Source organism: Globicephala melas, chromosome 11 (assembly GCF_963455315.2).
Source record: "Globicephala melas chromosome 11, mGloMel1.2, whole genome shotgun sequence".
Lineage (NCBI taxonomy): Eukaryota > Metazoa > Chordata > Mammalia > Artiodactyla > Delphinidae > Globicephala > Globicephala melas.
Genome location: NC_083324.2, coordinates 98576764 through 98595412, shown reverse-complemented (window position 1 = coordinate 98595412; position 18649 = coordinate 98576764). Strand labels below are relative to the sequence as shown.

Below are 18649 nucleotides of genomic sequence, written 5' to 3'. Positions count from 1 at the left end.
ACTTTAATCTCCACACATGTGAAGAGCTCTAACATGTGTCCTCCCAAGTCTAATAGTTTAAATATTGCCAGTTCCTTTAATTCTTCCTTTTAAGCTATGATGGCTTTGTTATCATGTCTGGCACCTTGGAGAGGCAGCTGGAAAGCTGAGCCCAGCTAGGATGGTTGACCAGAGCATCTCCATGTGGCTTCTCCAGTATGGCAGACTCAAAGAAGCTGAACTTTCACATAGAAGCTCAGGACGTCCATGGAGAGGATTTCAAGAGACAAGAAGTGAACGCCCCCCGTCTCCCTGGGTCTGAGAACTGATAGAGTTGTTTCTACCACATTCCATCGGTCAAAGTGACAGGAGGGTCAACCTAGTTCAAGGGGAGGGCAGCAAAGGTGGATCCCATCTCTCAGTGGAAGGAGTGACAATGATCTTATGGTTATTTATATTCTACCCTCATAAAATAACAAATTCTGATTGTAATTTTCTTCGTGCTGTACTTCCCCATCGCCTAAACTTGCTCAAACCAGAAAGAAGAGAAAAGAGCGCCCTTTTGTGTTACAGGTACTTGCTTTTACTAATAGGAAGTAGTCATTAGGACCTGTTATGTTTGAGTTAGTTTCAGGGTGGTGAAACATTGCTTAGATAATTACTGAAGTCCTAGAACCATGATTAGTGGGAAAATTAACGGGAGTTCATGAATTGTATTAGCAGCAAACTTATCAAGCATCTTTTAAAAATGTCCATTGTCTCTGAAGCTAGAAGATGTTCCCAAACTCCTGGCAATTGAGGTGAACAAAATTCCCTAGTAACTTTTCTTGCTGCAACTGAGGTGCTTTTTTTCCCCCTTCTCATTTATTTATGTGTTTGTTTTTATAGAGTGATTTCTGACAGACACATTCAAGAAGATGTTGATGTGGTTTTCTTGTTTTCATTCCTCTGTAGAGGCTTATGGGGGTAAAAGTGAGTCGAACTGAGCTGAGGTGCTGAGAGCAGAGGGAAGCTTGTCCCGAGGGGAAGGAGTGTCTCTGGAAGCAGTGGGCTCTCGTGGGTACAGCTTTGCCTTTAGGACAGAGGTGAGCACGGCCCTAGGGGGCAAGATCCTGGGCCTCTAGCAGTCCCCGCCCCTGGTAGTGGGGATGCTCAAATTTTAGCGTCTAGGAACTTGCCTGTCACACACTTGCAGCCATTTGTGAGATGCATGGCTCCCCTGACACACTTCCTCTCCCACTGTATCCACTTGGGCCCTAGTACACCTCGTTTCCCGTCTCTGAACCCAAACGTAGCCACGCCCCGTCGTCTACCCTCCTTCCTGACCTGAATGGGTATTCTACCCCATACTCGCTTGTCCCTCCTGGACCCACTGTAGTTTTTAGCTCTGAATCCAGTTTTTTCTTTTTCTTTCTTTCTTTCTTTTTTTTTTTTTTTTTTGCGGTACGCGGGCCTCTCACCGCCGTGGCCTCTCCTGTTGCGGAGCACAGGCTCCGGACGCGCAGGCTCAGCGGCCATGGCTCACGGGCCCAGCCGCTCCGCGGCATATGGGATCTTCCCGGACCGGGGCACAAACCCGCGTCCCCTGCATCGGCAGGCGGACTCTCAACCACTGCGCCACCAGGGAAGTCGTGAATCCAGTTTTTGATCAGCAACTTCTTCTAGCCTTTCTCCACAACACAGCCTACAAGGAACAAAGTCTAGTTCCTGGAAGTGCTCCAACTCTGACTCACACCTGCACTTCCGTGGCTAAAATCTCTGTAGCTACCTTCTAATGAATGATCCCATGAGTCATTAGGATGTGAATACAAAGAGTGCTGCCTCTCCTTGCTGGATACTCACCATCCCCCCAGACCAAGGTAACTGCAGTTCCCAGGAAGGGTCGTCCTCTTTCCCTCATCTAGGCTGTTACCTGAGCTCTTCTCTGTGTAATGTTCTCCAACTTACCTCTTTTCCTTTCGATTTTTCAAGATGCAACTTAAATCTTTTCTCCGGTATTCTTGGAGGTACTAGGGGATGTTTCTCAGGCATCTTTTTCTCTTTATTCCCGTGGTACTCTAGATATATACCTCCATTAACACACCTGTCCCCATCTAATTACAGATTGATAAATAGGTACTTTATACACATTTCATCTGTTTCTCTCTCTGGCTTCCCATCTGGCGTTGTGAACGCTCTCTGGGTAGGGACCATGGGCTTTTTATCTCTGAATCTCTAGCATGATGCTTACTGTTCAATAAATACTTGTTGAATTCATGCTTGCGTACAATAGTTAATGAGTGATGGATGGTTAAATGGATGGTTGGAATAAAGGATGGACAGGTGGTTGGAATGCTGGCAAGCTGGATGGTGGGAGGATGGCTGGAGGTAGAAAAGATGAATAAATGGATGACTGGGCGCACTATTTTAGAATAACATTGGAAGGATGTTCATCGATGATAACTTTACACCTGGAACTTTGTGACTTTTGATTGCCAGTGAGTGTAGCACAAACTCCTTTTCATCTCATGTTCCTATTACAAATTTGTGCATTTTTTATTTGTTATTATACTGCAACTCTTCAAAGAGTTTTGAGTTGGTTTTAATTCAGTATTCTTAAAACTCCGGGAGATAAAATGAGATTTAAAGAGCGTACAGTAAAGCAGAGGCTGATTTCACTGCCTGCTCCCACCCCAGCCTGGTTTGCCTCCATGCCTGGCTTCCTAGGCCTTTTTAGCTTCTCATCAACAGGTTGGAAATAATAATATTTACTTTTTTAAAGGGTTGATACAGTAAAATTATTTGAAACACAACCATATTCATACAATCTCTCTCATTTCTCTCTTTCTCACTCAACCATCTCTCTCTTTATCTATCTATCTATCTATAGTTTTGCATGTGTTGTTGTTAAGGCTTGCTTGATATACTCCCAGAAGAACCTTGTGAAAATAAAAGTATTGTTACCCCTCTTTAGTCATCAAAGCTATAAACACAAATAAAGATTCATTAAAAGAATAGAGGACTGGGCTTCCCTGGTGGCGCAGTGGTTGAGAGTCCGCCTGCCAATGCAGGGGACACGGGTTCGTGCCCCGGTCTGGGAGTATCCCACATGCCACAGAGCGCTGCGCCCGTGAGCCATGGCCACTGAGCCTGCGCGTCCGGAGCCTGTGCTCCGCAACGGGAGAGGCCACAATGGTGAGAGGCCCGCGTACTGCAAAAAAAAAAAAAAAAAAGAATGAGGACTATAACAGGCAAAAACTAGAATTTAGAGTCTCTGCTGCCATCTGAGATACACTGCTTGTTACCAGTGCTAAAATATGATTTTTAGAAACACAGCATTATTACACAGTGTAGAGTCCCAGTTGTCAAAGGGGATGGGCTGGCTCTAAGGTAGGTATGGCGAACAGGTTTTATCTTGAGTGCCAACACTCCTTATCAGTTGGTAATAGCTGCTTGGAGTACTGTGTGCAGAAGGATCCTGAGGCCCTATCTAAGATGCAATTGTTCAGTGATGTCTGCCATGAATATAGGACCTCTGGTACATATCTGTCATATGTTTCCCATCTCTGTTCTAAGACCACAAAATGTGTCTGTTATGATAGGTATTCCTGCTGGCTTGTCCACTGAGTCACCATAATGATTCATGGGATTATTCATGAAAAAGTATCTACAGAGATTTTGCAGTTTCTGGAAACTGATTTTTGAACCACACTTGCTCCTTTGGTGCATGAGGTTAATAAAATAGAGAGAGAGCAGCGAGGAAAGCTAACTGTAACATCATTACCCATTCGAGTCCTTTTCTCTAAAGGAGAGAAGCTTGTTTCACTCTCCAGGGTGGGTTATCTACTGCTAAAGAAGGGTGGTTTCTTGAGCAGCTGTGGTTAGTAACATGTTGTATTGAAAAATAAAAGTGTTCACTTCTGTGCAGATGCAAATACAATCAGAACTTTATTTTAAGCTTTGATTACATTCTAGTTAATAAGAATATACTCTATTAAGCCAGTTTAACAGTCCAGCTAAATGCATTTCAGTTTAGAATTGGGTATTGGAAGGCTTGGCAAATGCTGGAAGATTACTTAGTACAGTTAGGTATGATGTACCTATAGAGGGGACCAGCTGACCCTCATGGATTCCTGGTGCTGAAGGAACAGTCTCAAAGGCTTAGAAATGTGCTTGTAGAGACCAGAGAATTTCATTGGGACGTTTCCCCAGCTTCCTTCTCATTGTTCATCTTTTCTTTTCTATCTTTCTTTTCTTTTTTTTTTTTTTTGCTGAGAATCACAGTCTACTGACCTAAATCCCATTCTAGGCATATCAATGGGTGATTCTGACAATAAATCAGCCTTGCAAATAAATATCAGGTAGCCTTGTCTGTTGGAACCTTGGAGCCTAATACAAATGACGTCAGCATCCTCTGTCATTGGGTGTGTGGTAGCGCTGGTAGTTTGCAGGGTGGAGTCCATATTACCTTGTAGCACCTGTGTGCCGAGCTGAGGTCTCAACACGGGTGATGTGAAGGACAAGAGGATTAGTGGCTGCCCATCCTTCCACGTGTCTGGTCACTAAATCTGCCAGCTTCTCCAACTTGTTGGGTTTATTCCATCTCTGAGACTGTATCTGGACCTGTGTCATTGTGCAAAGGAGATGCTTCCAGAGAGACAGGTGAAGTATAATTACTAATTAAAGAGACTAATTGCTCACCCTTACTGTCCCAAGTCGGCCTTGTTACTTTCTAGTACTACAGCACCCAAAGGGTTAAAGTTAGGGCTAATGTTTCCTGCTGATCAGGCCACAGCGTGACAACTCCTATAAAATGCACTATCAAACTACATTATTTAATAGTTCTGAGCATTGCACCTGCTTTCTTATCTCCTTTTGGGTGATTAAGTTTTCCACAAATGCAATTTGTTAATGTGGGGCCACATCTTCTCACAAGGTGAATCTGTGAAACTTGGCAGGCTCTAGCTTTGCTGCAGGTGCAAGATGAAAGACCTTTCCCTGGCTGTGCCGAGAAGAAAAATGATGCTGCGCTCAATTCCTGGGGAAAATATTCCGACACAGAGGATGAAACTGATTCCAAGAAAGGGGAATAGAATTCTAGGGCCCAAATCATGTGCTGGCCTCCTGTCTGGGGGGTACATTACCCTGAAAAGGCTGAGCGGCGCGTGAGCAGCCCTGTTTTACGTGAGGCCAGGTATTAAGCCAATCCCCTTCCTAAGGGAAGTCCTCCGGCACTTGGAGCTGCAGCCATCTGAGATGAGAAATGATCACTTTTACTCTTATGACCTGTGAGAGCTTAATGAGGGCTTAATTTAAGCTAATGCTCAGAATCCGTTGGAAGATGGAGCGATTAAAAACTAACTTCCACATTGAACAGCCACGCTGAAAAGTGTGTCTTCAGAATACGTGGCGTCACCACTCTGGAGCTCGACCAGTCCTGTCCGGGTCCTCACAGCTAAGTTAAAGCAAGAGCTGACTATTTTTGCATTAGAATTTCCTTAGCCAAGACTACAAGGGGCCGAGTGCTCGGACCCATCTCAGGCTCCTGCGCCTCTACATAGGCGGTCGTCTCTGAATCTGCAGGTCCAGCTCGCCGTACACGTGTCTCAAGGAGTCACTGGTCAGGCTGGCCATCAGCTTGCGAGGGCCAGAAACCCAAGGCCGACACACCTCCTCCCATTTCACAGTGGAGTTGGGCCGGATTTCCCTGAAAGGATGGAAGAGACAGGAAAGGTTTTATGCTCCAGAGAGGCAGCCCCAGTTTCCCACCTTGACCAGGAAGCAGCGAGGCCCCTGCCTGAGTCACTCTTTCTTTCTTTTGGTTGATGGTGGTTGGAAGACGGAAGGGCCAGGGTGGCTGATGTCCAGTGGCCGCCCGAATGAGGCCCCTAGATGAGGCTCGAGCAAAGACAGCCCCGTGGGCCCTGGTTCCTCCTGCACAGATGCATCCGCTGGCCCTCTGGTGGACGTGGTCCATGCAGTGTGTGGTAGAGCTGAGCTGAGCGCCCGGCCAGCCATGAGCCAGCTGAACTTCAGCTTATCCCCAGGCTTCTACAGTAGCCTTGAGGACATGACCGATCTCCCTTGGTTCATCTGTGGGCTAAAGTACCCTCCTGGCATCAGACTTCTCTCTGAACCCCCAGCTGCCTTTACTGAGGTCCTGACGCTCTAATGGGTTCTGGTCAACCCCCTTGGGATAGGCCTGTTCCCAGGCCCAGGATCTGGAACGTCACCCAGCATGCTCTGTAATTCAAAATCCTGTTTCAGCCAATTGATTTCGGTCGCTTGCCCACACACCTTGCTGCTACGCGTTTGTTGCTGATGCCCTAATCCATCCTGTTGGTGGGGCCTTCAGTGGTCCTGCCTTTCCTCATCCCCTGCGGCCATGCTCTGAGGTCTTCCTAAGCGTCATGGCCAAGCCCAGCCCAATAGATGACGAAGTCAATCAGGGTGGGGCATTTAGGCTTCTGGAGTATTTCACATATCCCGCCCCCGCCGCTCCCGATGGGATATAAGCTCAGGAGGAGATTATGTGCAGGTTTTATACGTATGAGAGTCCCCTGAGGTGGACACTATGCGACAAATTTTCTAGTTAAGAAAAATGAAGGGATTAAACACGGGAGGTAACGTTTCCATGGTCACACAGGTGTTAATGGGCAAAGGCAAGATTTGGACCCAAGTTTATCTGTTTCCAAAGCACATGCTCCTTCTACTTCTCTATACTAGATTTCATCCTGTATCCTCCAATGAAATGCCTTTTCCGACCGCTCTGCTTGCTTTTTCATATGTCTGATTTCTCAGACAAGACAGATGCCCTTTTGTTCAGTATTGAGAGCTTCCTGCAGGTCTTGTTATTGGAGGATTCCTGGCCTCCGCTCTCTGACTCAGGCCAGGCATGCGCTGGGCAGCTTTGCGTATAACCCTTGGCCTGCACTTTTCTGGGAAAGCATCAGGGATTTGAATGGAGACCGCCATGCATGTCTTAAGAAGAGAGAAAAGGGATCAGACTCTTTTTATGGGTTATTGGGGCACAGCATGTCAGAATTGGAAAGGACTTAGAAATCACTTCATCCGACTGTCCCATTTTACAGACGAGGACTCTGAGGTCCTAAGGAGCCTGTGGAATCTTCCACAGTCACAGATCCTGATGGCCCAGACCCTGGAAGAACAGAGACACACACTGGGGACACAAAGAGGGTGCTCAGAAATGAAGAACGTGTTGTGCAGAGGAATTTGGTGGGTAGATCCTTAGACCCCTGAGCGAGGGCCCAGGGGATGGGAGGCCACTTCCTACGAGCTCCATGGGGTGGCCTGGGAACCAAAGGAGCCGACGGCAGCACTGTGGCTTTGAACTGGAGCGGTGGTGGGAGGGTGGCACAGACGGGGACTGTGGGTGAGTCTAGAGTGGTTCAAAGGCCTCAGCTACAAGAGCCCCCATTTGCCCTTGGAGGTCAGGGCCATACAGCATCACGTTAGACAGAGCCAGAGCGAAGGAGAAATATGGGACCATCCACCTGTGCTTGACCTACTGTACATGAAGTTAGAGTCCCATGATATCCTCAAAGATCACTAAAACAACATGTATTTTACCTGGCTGCAGGTGTACATCCTCTGGGATGAAAAGGGGAAAGGCTTCAAATCTTAGAAATCTAGCCACTAAATAAGAAATCCCTTTACTCTTGTATCTGTGGCCAGTGAATTGGGAAATGCCTCTAAGGCCAGGGGACTCCTCTCTCTAGGGCTGCCCCAGGCACTGGTTCTGAGAGTCTCAACGTCTCAATTAATTTGTCATTAGCTCTTAATTTTTGTTCTTTAGAAATGAGGCTATATAAATTATCTTATTCAGTTATAGAAAAGCCAAATGATGTGACAAGCGCACACCCAGGGCCTACATATGGGAGTATTTTTCCAACTCAGTAAATTACTTTTATGATTCAAGGTTTGGAAAACGCTGAGCTCACGGCGGGTTTCCTCACCTGTAAAAGGACTCTGTGAAATATTGAGAGGGGTGTGGAGAGGGTGGGTGAGTTAGTATTTGTGCTGCGCTTAGAACCGTGGCAAGATGTGGTTAAATGCCACGTATTAGACACACGCTGCTGCTGCTGCTTTGCTATTATTATTATCACCATCACCTTTGTGGTCATCACTTTCTGCCTGAACTCCCCGCAACGTAATTTAGGAAAGTTCTTCTGGCTTGTATGCAGAGGAACAATTCTCTACAATTCTCTCTTAATTTAAATAATCTTTTCAGTATGAATATAGGTTTTTAGATATTTATTTCTCAGTAGCTGTGCTGTTTTTACCCTGATCCATTCATTCTTTCTTCCCTGGTTTCCGCAAGTGACCCATCCAGAACATTTTGCAAAGGAGTTGTCCCACTTAAGGATATGGCCTGCGGCCTAGAGTGCAGGCAACTCCCTCAGACAGAAACTGTAAACCCTGAGCTTTACTTCATTATTTGGTCTAACTCATTAACGCGTCCCCGTAATGATATCCATCCATGTATCTGTGCCCACTCATGAGCATCACTGAAGATACTCATACATGAAGAGACACATGCATGCCTAAGAATGCATTTACCTACAGAAAAATGCATGCACAAAGAAAGAAAAAAATCATTTCCCCATCTTGCTAAGGGAAGTATAAAAAATAAATAAATAAAATTCAAAAAAAAAGTGGAGTAATACTGGAAGAATCCTATATTCCCAGGGATAGACGTTGTGATAAATGTTTCTCAGTAACGCGCTGAGCAATCGGGATGCGCTGGCCATTCATCATCTTGCGCACAGGCAGGCGTCGGGGATTATTACCGCAATAAACTGCAACTATCAGTGGTTTGTCCTCCACGTGTCTAGCCCTCTGTCCTACTTGAGAGACTCAAACTTTAAAACAAAATCACAAAGTCGGAGAACTTTTCTCTTAAAATAACTTACGGAACCTCATCATTTTTTAAAGAGAAAAAGGAATCTGGAAGATGAATTGTTTGATGTTGCAGAAGTATCAAGGGCAGAAGCTGGACAGCTGCCGGTCTGTGGGAGTAGCACCTCCGAGCACCTGCGGAAGGCGTGGGGAGGTCGGGGGGAGGAGGGCAGGAAGGTAAATCATTTTGGGGAGGAGTTGACTGTGTCCTGACTGAGGAGTGGACACGGTACCGCCTATTCCTCGTTCAATCCCCTGCTCGCTAGCTCCCGCCTTCCAGACCCTCTGCTTGGAGCTCCAGACCCCCTAACGCCTAGGGCCCTCGGGTGGGCAGGTGGGGTGGAGACTCCCTTGACTATTCAAGGCGTGGATCTGAGAAAGGAATACAGTCTTGTGAAGGGTTCTGGTTCTACAGAATTGCACTTCTTAAGGGTCCAAGTTGTCACATTGATCTGCCGCTCTTTGATCAGGTCTTGGCGGTATAGGGTACACCGCAGTGTTTCAACCATCTGAAAAGATGGCTGTGGGTGCTGGCTGGCTCAGGTCCGGGCTGTGAAGGTGTGAGGAGGAATCAGGAGGAAACAGAGAAACCAGTGGTCTCTCCGAAGTCGCAAGCCCACCCTAGGTCATAAGTATTTTCTATGTCAAGTTATTTCCAATTTTTGACAGTCTCTGAGAAATAAAGCTTCCCTTGCTTTGGAGAGATCCACCCTCTGGATCTGGATCCCCATAAGAGATTGAGGACCTGGCTTTCTGTCTGTTACTGATCTGCCATAGACCTATGCGCTGAAGGTGATTACCGATAGAGCCAACGGCAGAGTGCGGGCAGACATTTGCTTTGTGTCCACCGTGTAGGGACTGGCCTCTTCCATCCTTTCCCCAGTTCACCCCATTTTGTCCTACCCCAATGTCAGATATTAACAGTAAGAAATGCACCTGGACAGTCAATCCTCTTTGAGCCCTGTGTCTCCTAAATGGTGGGTCATTGCACTGCGCTAGGACTCATCTTTCTTCTAATACACAGATTATCTCCTTCCTTGCATTGGTTTGGGATCAAGGTGGAATTCTTGCACAGCCAAGGTGTCAAAATGGCCGGAGGTTGTGGTACCCTCAGATGAGGCTTTTTGGAGAAGGAAAACTTGGCTACAGCAGGGGGCTGTTTTAAAGAAGAAATGTGCTTCACTTTGCCTGAGCAATACTTGCATCTGATTCGAGTGGGAAGGTGTGAGAATGGGTGAGTGAGACTGTCGTTTCTGATGAAAGCAGGGCTAGCTCTACTGACCTCTCCCTCTAGCTGGGGTTGATTTCTAGTTTAATTTTCTTTTTCTTGCAGCTTTCCTATTAGCACAGGAATGTTGTTATGTTTTTGCATTTTTAAAAAAAGCACTCTAATTATTTTCTCTGTTGTTCATTGCATCCTCCAGCATCAGGTACCTCTTAAATGATGGGATGCAGAAGCTGTGAGCACTGTAGTTTCAAACAAATGCAGCGAGCCCCTAGTGCACACATTGTCTTTAAAGGTGCTTCAGAAAGGGTGAAAGAGGCCTCGCATTTGTCTCACAGACTCCGAGCGGGGTAGCTCTCATAAAGGGCATTGGGGAAATTCCTAACATATCTGGGTCAAAAGGCAGTTTCCAAATCCCTGCACCTCCTTTTTTATACCTTAGAAGGTCACCCCACAGGCAATATGCTAGATTGATTGATGCTGACAGGGACTTCTTTGTGGTAGAAATGAAAGTAATAAAGCTCAAAGATTGGGATGCATTCTGGGTGTCACACTTTAAGAGGAGTACTGACCAGTTGGAGGATGTGGGAAACCACGTTAGGGATGAGGGGAATGAAGTCAGTGTAGGAACAGAGAAGACGCAAGGAAGACTGGACAGCTGTTTGCAAACATTTGCAAGCCAGTAGATGGAAGACAAATGTGCCTTACTCTGTACACAGGTCCAGATGACGGGGTTTGGATCATCGGTGGGATCGAAAGGTGGAATTGTTTTCTAACGACTAGAAGTACCTGAACACGGAATGGGCTGTCTTGTTGGGTGACACTCTTTGTCAGTAGAAGTCACAGAAGCTGAGAACTGTAGGGCACAATCTAATGGCGCGAAGTGTGGAAGAAGCAGAGTTTCCTTCATGTTACTACAGAGCGCAGGGCGGTCGTTGGTCCCTTGAATAGGGAACCAAGTCTAGAACTCTCTAGGCTCACCTTTGTTTTACTGAAAGCAACAGTTCTAGAGAGTGGGTTGGTAAGATCTTGGAGGTGGGGTTGGAAAGAAAGGACTCAAGAAAAGGGACATCTTTCAGCGTGATACCTCCGTAAATACGAGAAGAATGAGTACACGAGGAAGGAGTATGGCAAAATTCTTGAACTTCGGGTTCTGCAGTCAGCCAGCCACGTCTGGATGTTGGCTTACTTCTATAAAATGCACAACTTGGGACAAACCAGTCGACCTGTCAAAGCCTCAAATTCCTCCACCACCAAAGCGAGCTAATTATAGTGCTCACCCCATTGAGGTGGTTTTAAGGATTGAATGATGGAAGTGTTGGTCAAAGCAACACTGTGCTTTTGGAGGTAGCAGCTTCTCAGACATGTTTGCTGGGGATTGGATGTGAGTTTGGAAAACATGGAGAGAGACAGAACTTCCTACAACCCCACCTCACCTCCCCACTTTCCCAGCACTCACTGGAACATCTTCCTTTTGGGTTTCGTCACTCCAGGACCATCCAGGTAAATCCAAATATTTTTCAGAGTTTCTTTTAAAGGATTGGTGAACTCAGCCGTCACAACCATGTCAGAACCGACTACCTGAGCGCCATGGACCTAAGAAGTGAATTGGGAGAGAGAGAAGCTCCTTAGCAGCACATAAAGGCCTCTTATGCTCCCCTGTATCTTTAACCCTCTTTACTTTTTCTTGTGTTTTACAGCATGGCCACTTTTTGGCAAGGGAACCAGTGCGATGAGGCTATCGCTTTGACTGAGGGATACCTATTGAGAAAAAGATGGGACAATTACTAATTAGAATCGCACTCGTTTCCCCATTATAAAAACCACCCTAATTAGAATTGAGGTGAACAGCCGTGGCCCCCAGCTGTGGCTTTCAGCAGGAGGTGGAAGTGCATCTGGTGTAGCAGCGCTTTCCGTGGTGAGGGCAGCCAGGCGAACTCTGCTCCTGTCCTGCCGGGACAGGAGGCATCCCTGAGTTCAAGATGAAGAAAACACTCCACGGGGCCTGCGCCTTCTTACTTGGAGGCACTCTAGAAAGAAATATGTCCGAGGAGGGAGGCCTCACCGTTGAACTTGAAGGAGAGGAATCTGGACACTAAAATAGGCAAAAGGGACTTTTCCTCTGCAGCCACAGCATCTGCGTCCAGGAGGCTGTAAGGCTTTTTGTGGTGAGGTTATCCATCACAAGTGTCAGAAGTCTTGGGTATTTGGCAAAGTGGCCAGAGTTCATGGACAGCTCCGACGCTTACTAGCAGTGGGGCCTTGGGTGACTTTTCCAACCTTTCTGAGACTCAGTTTTCTTGTCTCTGAAACAGGACCGGCGTTCCTATGGGGTAATCTATGTAGAATGCTATTATTATTGTTGTTGTTATTATTATTAGTTCTTATGCTGTGTTCACGATGTACCACACACTTGGGACTATATGCTTTCCCAACACCAACACGACGTGCTGGAAAGTGACCAGGGGGCTATAGTATTTGTTTGTTCATCTAGGGGCTTTGTATGCCAAATGGATGGGTCTGTATAAGCTCTAAATAACTTGGGAATGAGATAATATCAGTAGTTCTTCCATCACAGGAAAGGAGTAGGTTGAGTTAACACATACAAAGCAGCCAACACAATGCATGGTGCATTGACAAGGGCTCAATACATTATAGCTCATACTTTTTGGATTAGCAATACGTGGGGTAGTTTGTTTTATTCACCTTATTTTAGCCCACTTTCAACTCCAGTATCTAGCTGGTGTCCAGTACATATTTGTTATATTAGGTTGACTGCTTACAAATGAAATTTATTGGTTGGTTGAGTTTTCTATACAGCAACCCAGGCACTATACTGCCTTATTTTTTAAGCGGTCTATAACACAGGAAAAATCATGTGGAAATGAGCCTTTCTCATGAATAGAGGGAAAGAGGAAGGCCATTGCCCAGAGAAGAAGATTCTCGCTCATTGGCTCTAGCATTAAGAATTAGAACCTTATGGTTTTACTCTTTTTTTTTTTTAACATCTTTATTGGAGTATAATTGCTTTACAATGGTGTGTTAGTTTCTGCTGTATAACAAAGTGAATCAGCTATACGTATACATATATCCCCATATCTCCTCCCTCTTGCATCTCCTTCCCACTCTCCCTATCCCACCCCTCTAGGTGGTCACAGAGCACCGAGCTGATCTCCCTGTGCTATGCGGCTGCTTCCCACTAGCTCTCTATTTTACATTTGATAGTATATATATGTCCATGCCACTCTCTCACTTCGTCCCAGCTTACCCTGCCCCCTCCCCGTGTCCTCAAGTCCATTCTCTACGTCTGTGTCTTTATTCCTGTCCTGCCCCTAGGTTCTTCAGAACCTATTTTTTTTTTTTTTAGATTCTGTATATATGCATTAGTGTACAGCATTTGTTTTTCTCTTCCTGACTTACTTCACTCTGTAAAGACAGTCTCTAGGTCCATCCACCTCACTACAAATAACTCAATTTCATTTCTTTTTATGGCTGAGTAATATTCCATTGTATATATGTGCCACATCTTCTTTATCCATTCATCTGTTGATGGACACTTAGGTTGCTTCCATGTCCTGGCCATTGTAAATAGTGGCTTTACTCTTTAAGACATGTTGACGACTAAATTTATGTCTATGGGATTTAAAAAATCTATATGAAAATTGCAACCAATTCTCCATGGTCATTACATTCAAGTCTCCACCCGCTAAGGTGGGATGGGTGGAGGGCTGGGAAGAGGAGTCGGGGTGGAGCAGACACTGATTATGGTCGTGACAACCGCAGGTGTCACCTACAAAGCATGGATTGCATGCCAAGCAAGGTGTCTCAGTGGTCCTCAACCTACATGCACAGCAGAATGTGAGGTTGGTTGAATTTGTTGATGCTCAACCTGTGGATATGGGTTTCGGTATCTGCAGGGGTCCTGGAACCAATCCCCACGGATACCGAGGGATGACTGTATAAAAGTGCATTATTAGAATACTTTACATAGAATCTTTGGTTTAATTCTCAAGTGCATCCAACATATTTTTCCTAAGTTGAAAAAAATTTCAGAACACTTTTTGGTTTCTAAAAATACAGGATAAAGATAACATTTACAAAAGCTGTCTAAGTTGGAGAAAGTGGGACTGCTTTAGAGACACTATTGGTGAAAGTGTTTGCTATGATCACTTTGATTTTGGGGGAAAAATATTTTGGAGTCATCTGCTTTATTCGTGCTATGCTATTGAGAATTTTTAATTTTAAAGGACGACCCCTTAAAAATCTGATAATAGCTACTGACCCTTCCTCCCATGGACAAACACAGTGACAAATACAAGATACATACACTTTGCAGGTAGTTTTAGGGGGTTCACTACAGACCCAGGATGTCTATCCATGGCCCTCAAGGGGCTGATGGGCTTCAAGTTAAGGATCCTTTACATCCTGGCAGGCTACCTCTACAGGAAGATTCTTCTGCTGTGGAAAGCAAAGTGGACCCTTCCAGGTGACTGATGGCAGCGATAAGGGGAATTTAGTGTTTGAAAGGCTGGCCCAGGGTTTAGGCCTTCAGAGATAGGCTTTAGATCTGAATATGATTAGAAGATGAAGCCTCCTCAGATAATTTCACGTGTCATGCCTAATCCGTTTGCTTCCAGATATGACCTCTGTTATTAGCTGCTGGCACAGGTATATGAATACTTCTCAGCCTTCCCTGATACTGGAGCCTGAGGGAGGGGCCCTTCTCGGATTGTAGAGTGTTTCTTTTGCAATTAACAAAGGCTCGTGTCCCTTTTCTGACACTGGTCTCCTGCACCTGGATTTAAATGTCCTTTACCTGACTGCTGAGATAATAACGAAACTTAGAAACGCAAAGCAAACCAGATCTAAAGCCTGCCCAACACTCAGCACCACTGTCTTCTCTCAGGCAATTGAAGTGGAGGTATTTCCTCCCACTTTCAAGGAAAATGGAGCGTCATACATGGTATTTTCATATGATGTGTTGATTTAAGTGGTGTGCAATTCGCAGCGTGTGTTCACTATAGAGAAGACCAGCCATTACCTGGACCAGAGAAAAGGATGAAGCATACGTCATACTCAGCGACATCAAATACTTTTGCACCTTGATTTTTTTCAATATTCCATTTCAAATATTTCTGTTTTTTTTAAACTGACATAAAATATGATGCATTTTCAAGTTAAACACCCTTCACCGATATTGACATACTGAGTTCTTGTCTTTTATGCTGTTTCATAATGATCAGTAGTCTGTTTCTTTGATAAACAAGGAAGTTACTAAAACACACACGCACACACACACACACACACTTTTGGGAGGAAATTACTTTTTAGGAAATCACAAGCTCTCTTCCATGGAGTATATGCTTTATAATATGCATAATAACTGTATTCAAAATCAAAACTGAAATGAAGGAAAAAGTCTGAGAAAGAATGAACCTAGCTGTCAATGTAATTCACATGATTTGTTAGTTCACGTCACAGCCCTTACTTCAAGTGCTGTCAATCATGGATTCCACGAATTAGTAGAAAATGATTTTTCCCCTCCTCTCCACCCTACGGTCACTGCTGGTAACAAGCAGTTGCTTGTTTGCAAACCACTTCACCAGCACTGGCACCACAGTTGCTTCTCACTAGCCCACTTAGGTTAGCCTTGGCTAAATAATGCAAATTTTTTTTTTATGACGGTCAGGTTTTACGACAGTCAGGCAGTGTTCTAAGTCTGCACCGTCCAATGTGGTAGCCACCAGCCACAAGGGGCTATTTAAATTTAACTGAATTAAAATGAAATGAAATTAAATTTCAGTTCCTTAGTTGTCCTAGCCACAGTTCAAGCACTCAGCATCTACATGTGTCTAGTGGCTATCATATTGGAAGGTGCAGTTTTAGGGCATTCCCGTCATTACAGAAAGTTCTACTGGATGATGCTGCTAAGTGATTTTCTTATATTAACTCATTTAATCCTCACGACCCTATGAAGTAGACGCTATGAGAATTCATTTTACAGATGAGGAAAGTGAGGCACAAAGAAGTGAAGTGACCTGTTCAAGTTCACACAGCAAGTAGGGGAAGCGAGACTTGGATGCAGACAGCCTGGCGCCAGAGTCACTGCTTAACCACCTGCTGCGCTGACTCTGGTAAGTAATAACAATAATAGCAACTCACATTACTTTTAGTGTTTACTTAGGCATCCTTTCACTTACATTATCTTGTTTGACCCTCTATGGACTCGGCAGTGGACATTAACATTATCCCCATTCTATTGATGTGAAACTAAAACTTAGAAGACAAACAAAATCCCCAGGTTACAGAGCCTGTAAGTTGGCAGGACCCAGATATGAATCTAGGTCTTTCTGACTCCAAAGCCTTCATCTTTAAGCACTACATACACTGTCATCTCTGACAGCAGAGAGGCAAAAATAGTAACCTTTTCTGCCGAAAATAGTTTCTTTACTTCCTGAAACCCACTGAAGAATCATTTGCAGTATTACCTTTTGCCATCACTAAGCTACCAGTTGAGCACAGTGATTACAACTCGATTCTGAACTAAATTTGAAAACATATATATTACTACTCAACTCCTTCTTTTTGACTTTATGGGGAAAGAGGCAGATTTCTATCCCAGAGTAAAATGTGACAAGGTAGACCTGAGGCCTTGATACACTGTATTACTTGATGATTACAGGATGTGCTATTTGGGGTAAAGATAGAGACATCATTTAAAAAAAAAGAGCTCAAGCACACTGTGATCATACGACGAGGTAGATGAGATTTGTTGTTCTTGTTGTTTTACTTTGCTTCCACGTGAACAGGGATGCACAGAGAGCGTGTTGTAGGAACCCCAGTTACCAGTGGTTTTCGTTTTCATTCTCAAATGCAGGTTGTTCCACAGCTGTGCTGAGAGGGAGGCGGAAATGCTCCCCTTCCAGTGGAGGCCTCGCTCACAGAGAGTCTGGGACGTGCTCTCCTGGCCAACGGAGTAACCCACCGCCTGATCCTCTGGGACCAACAGAGGATGGAGAGAGAGTCAGCTATCCGAGCATGTAAAGCCATGGCTGGTGGTACCCTGCCTGGGACCCTCCCCAGGTCCGTGGACTTCACCTGCTCAGAGCGCCTCATGGTGGGACCTCACAGACAGACTTTGATTTTCTCCACAGATGGCTTACGGCAGCACTGAGGGCACCGCTGTGGTGGCCGGGACGAAGACAGGGACCATGGTTGGGGACGCTGAGGGGAAAGCATGCTGGACTCAGGGTCTGAAGACCAGGGACCACTGCTGTGTGTCCTCAGGCCAATCACTTGAACTCTCTGGGCCTCGGTTTCTTATGAGGTTCTTGGGAAGATTCAATGTGACATCGTACGTGAAGTGACCTGGCAGAACATGTGCAACATCGCAATTATTGACTCTAAATGCCATGGAGGTCTGGAGGGAGACAGTGCTGCCAGGGTGACCAGGAGGACTTCCTCAGCCTCAAGTTCCCCCGTGGGGAGTGATGTGGATTCAGGTCCTCAGGCGCCAGAGCCGAGAAGCACAGAGGAGAGAAGCTGGCGGCCTCCACTGACACTTTCTAAAGAGACGTGGAGAAGCCCACGCCCCGTGCCCTGCTCCAGCCTCCCACTGAAGGACTGTGGACACGGCAGGGGTGCCTCCTGGTGACTGGAACACGTGTCAGAGTCACGGAGAACCCACGGGAGGCCCGGAAGGAGAAACATGCCCGATGGGAAACATGGCAGGAGAAACGGTTTAGGGGTTGGGGTTCGGCATAATTAGAACACAGAGTTTTGTTCGTTTTCTGCCTTGATGGAAAGCTGCAGATACTTAGGCTCTCACCGAATGAAGTGAAACTGCAGTTAAGTCTCACCATGTACCTGGTGGCTGTCAAGCATTTGGGGACACTCGCTCTTCCTCAGGTGGTTCCCCAGTTTTAACCTGTCCTCCGGTTAAAAAGTAAAACAACACATGAACTGGGATGTTGGAGGAGCAGGGCCCAGGCATCCGCCACAGCATCCCTGCCGGCTTTGCTCTTCTCTGGTTAACATTGGGGCTGCCACGGGCACAGGCAGAAGAGGGACGAAGAGGATTTTACAGTCGACCTCAGGTGAGTGGTGGGCTCCGGATAGAACCCAGCAGCACAGTGCTGGTTAAGAAAAGCCAAGACAGCGTCTTGATTCCGAAGCGATCTGGGCGTGGAGCCGGCGCCGGTGCACCTGTGTTAGTTAGGGAAGGGAGCCCCTTTTCCAGTGGACGCAGCGTCCTGCCAGGCTGCGTGGCTTGGTGAGTGGCGAGTGGGCTCGATTTGGTCCCTTCATTATCCACTGTGTGGGCACAGCTCCCACAAGTGTCAGATCTGGTCTGGAGTGGGGCCACCCAGAGGAAGCCACCACCCGGGGGGCAGCAGGGACCTTCCCCACGTGACCTGCCTTCTCCTCACTGCTGCAGGTCCAGAGTGCCGGGAGGACATTCTGCTGGTTGATGTCTAGGAATTACCCCCTTTCCTAGGCCCTGGCTACACTGCCCGGTACAAGAGGAGTGCCCCAAGCTGTGAGGCC

General features: G+C 46.1%; 1 protein-coding gene across 1 annotated transcript in view; it reads right to left on the bottom strand.

The window, feature by feature from the left end:
• Window positions 1-3953: 3953 nt before the first annotated feature.
• The window catches only part of F13A1 (coagulation factor XIII A chain), a 144749-nt gene continuing 130053 nt past the window's right edge, over window positions 3954-18649 (bottom strand). The window contains exons 15-16 of the mRNA XM_060307705.2: window positions 11562-11698; window positions 3954-5665 (exon numbers count right to left, since the gene is read on the bottom strand). Coding sequence (XP_060163688.1) covers window positions 5512-5665; window positions 11562-11698 — 291 coding nt within the window. The 3' untranslated portion in view covers window positions 3954-5511. The remainder of the gene's footprint in view (window positions 5666-11561; window positions 11699-18649) is intronic.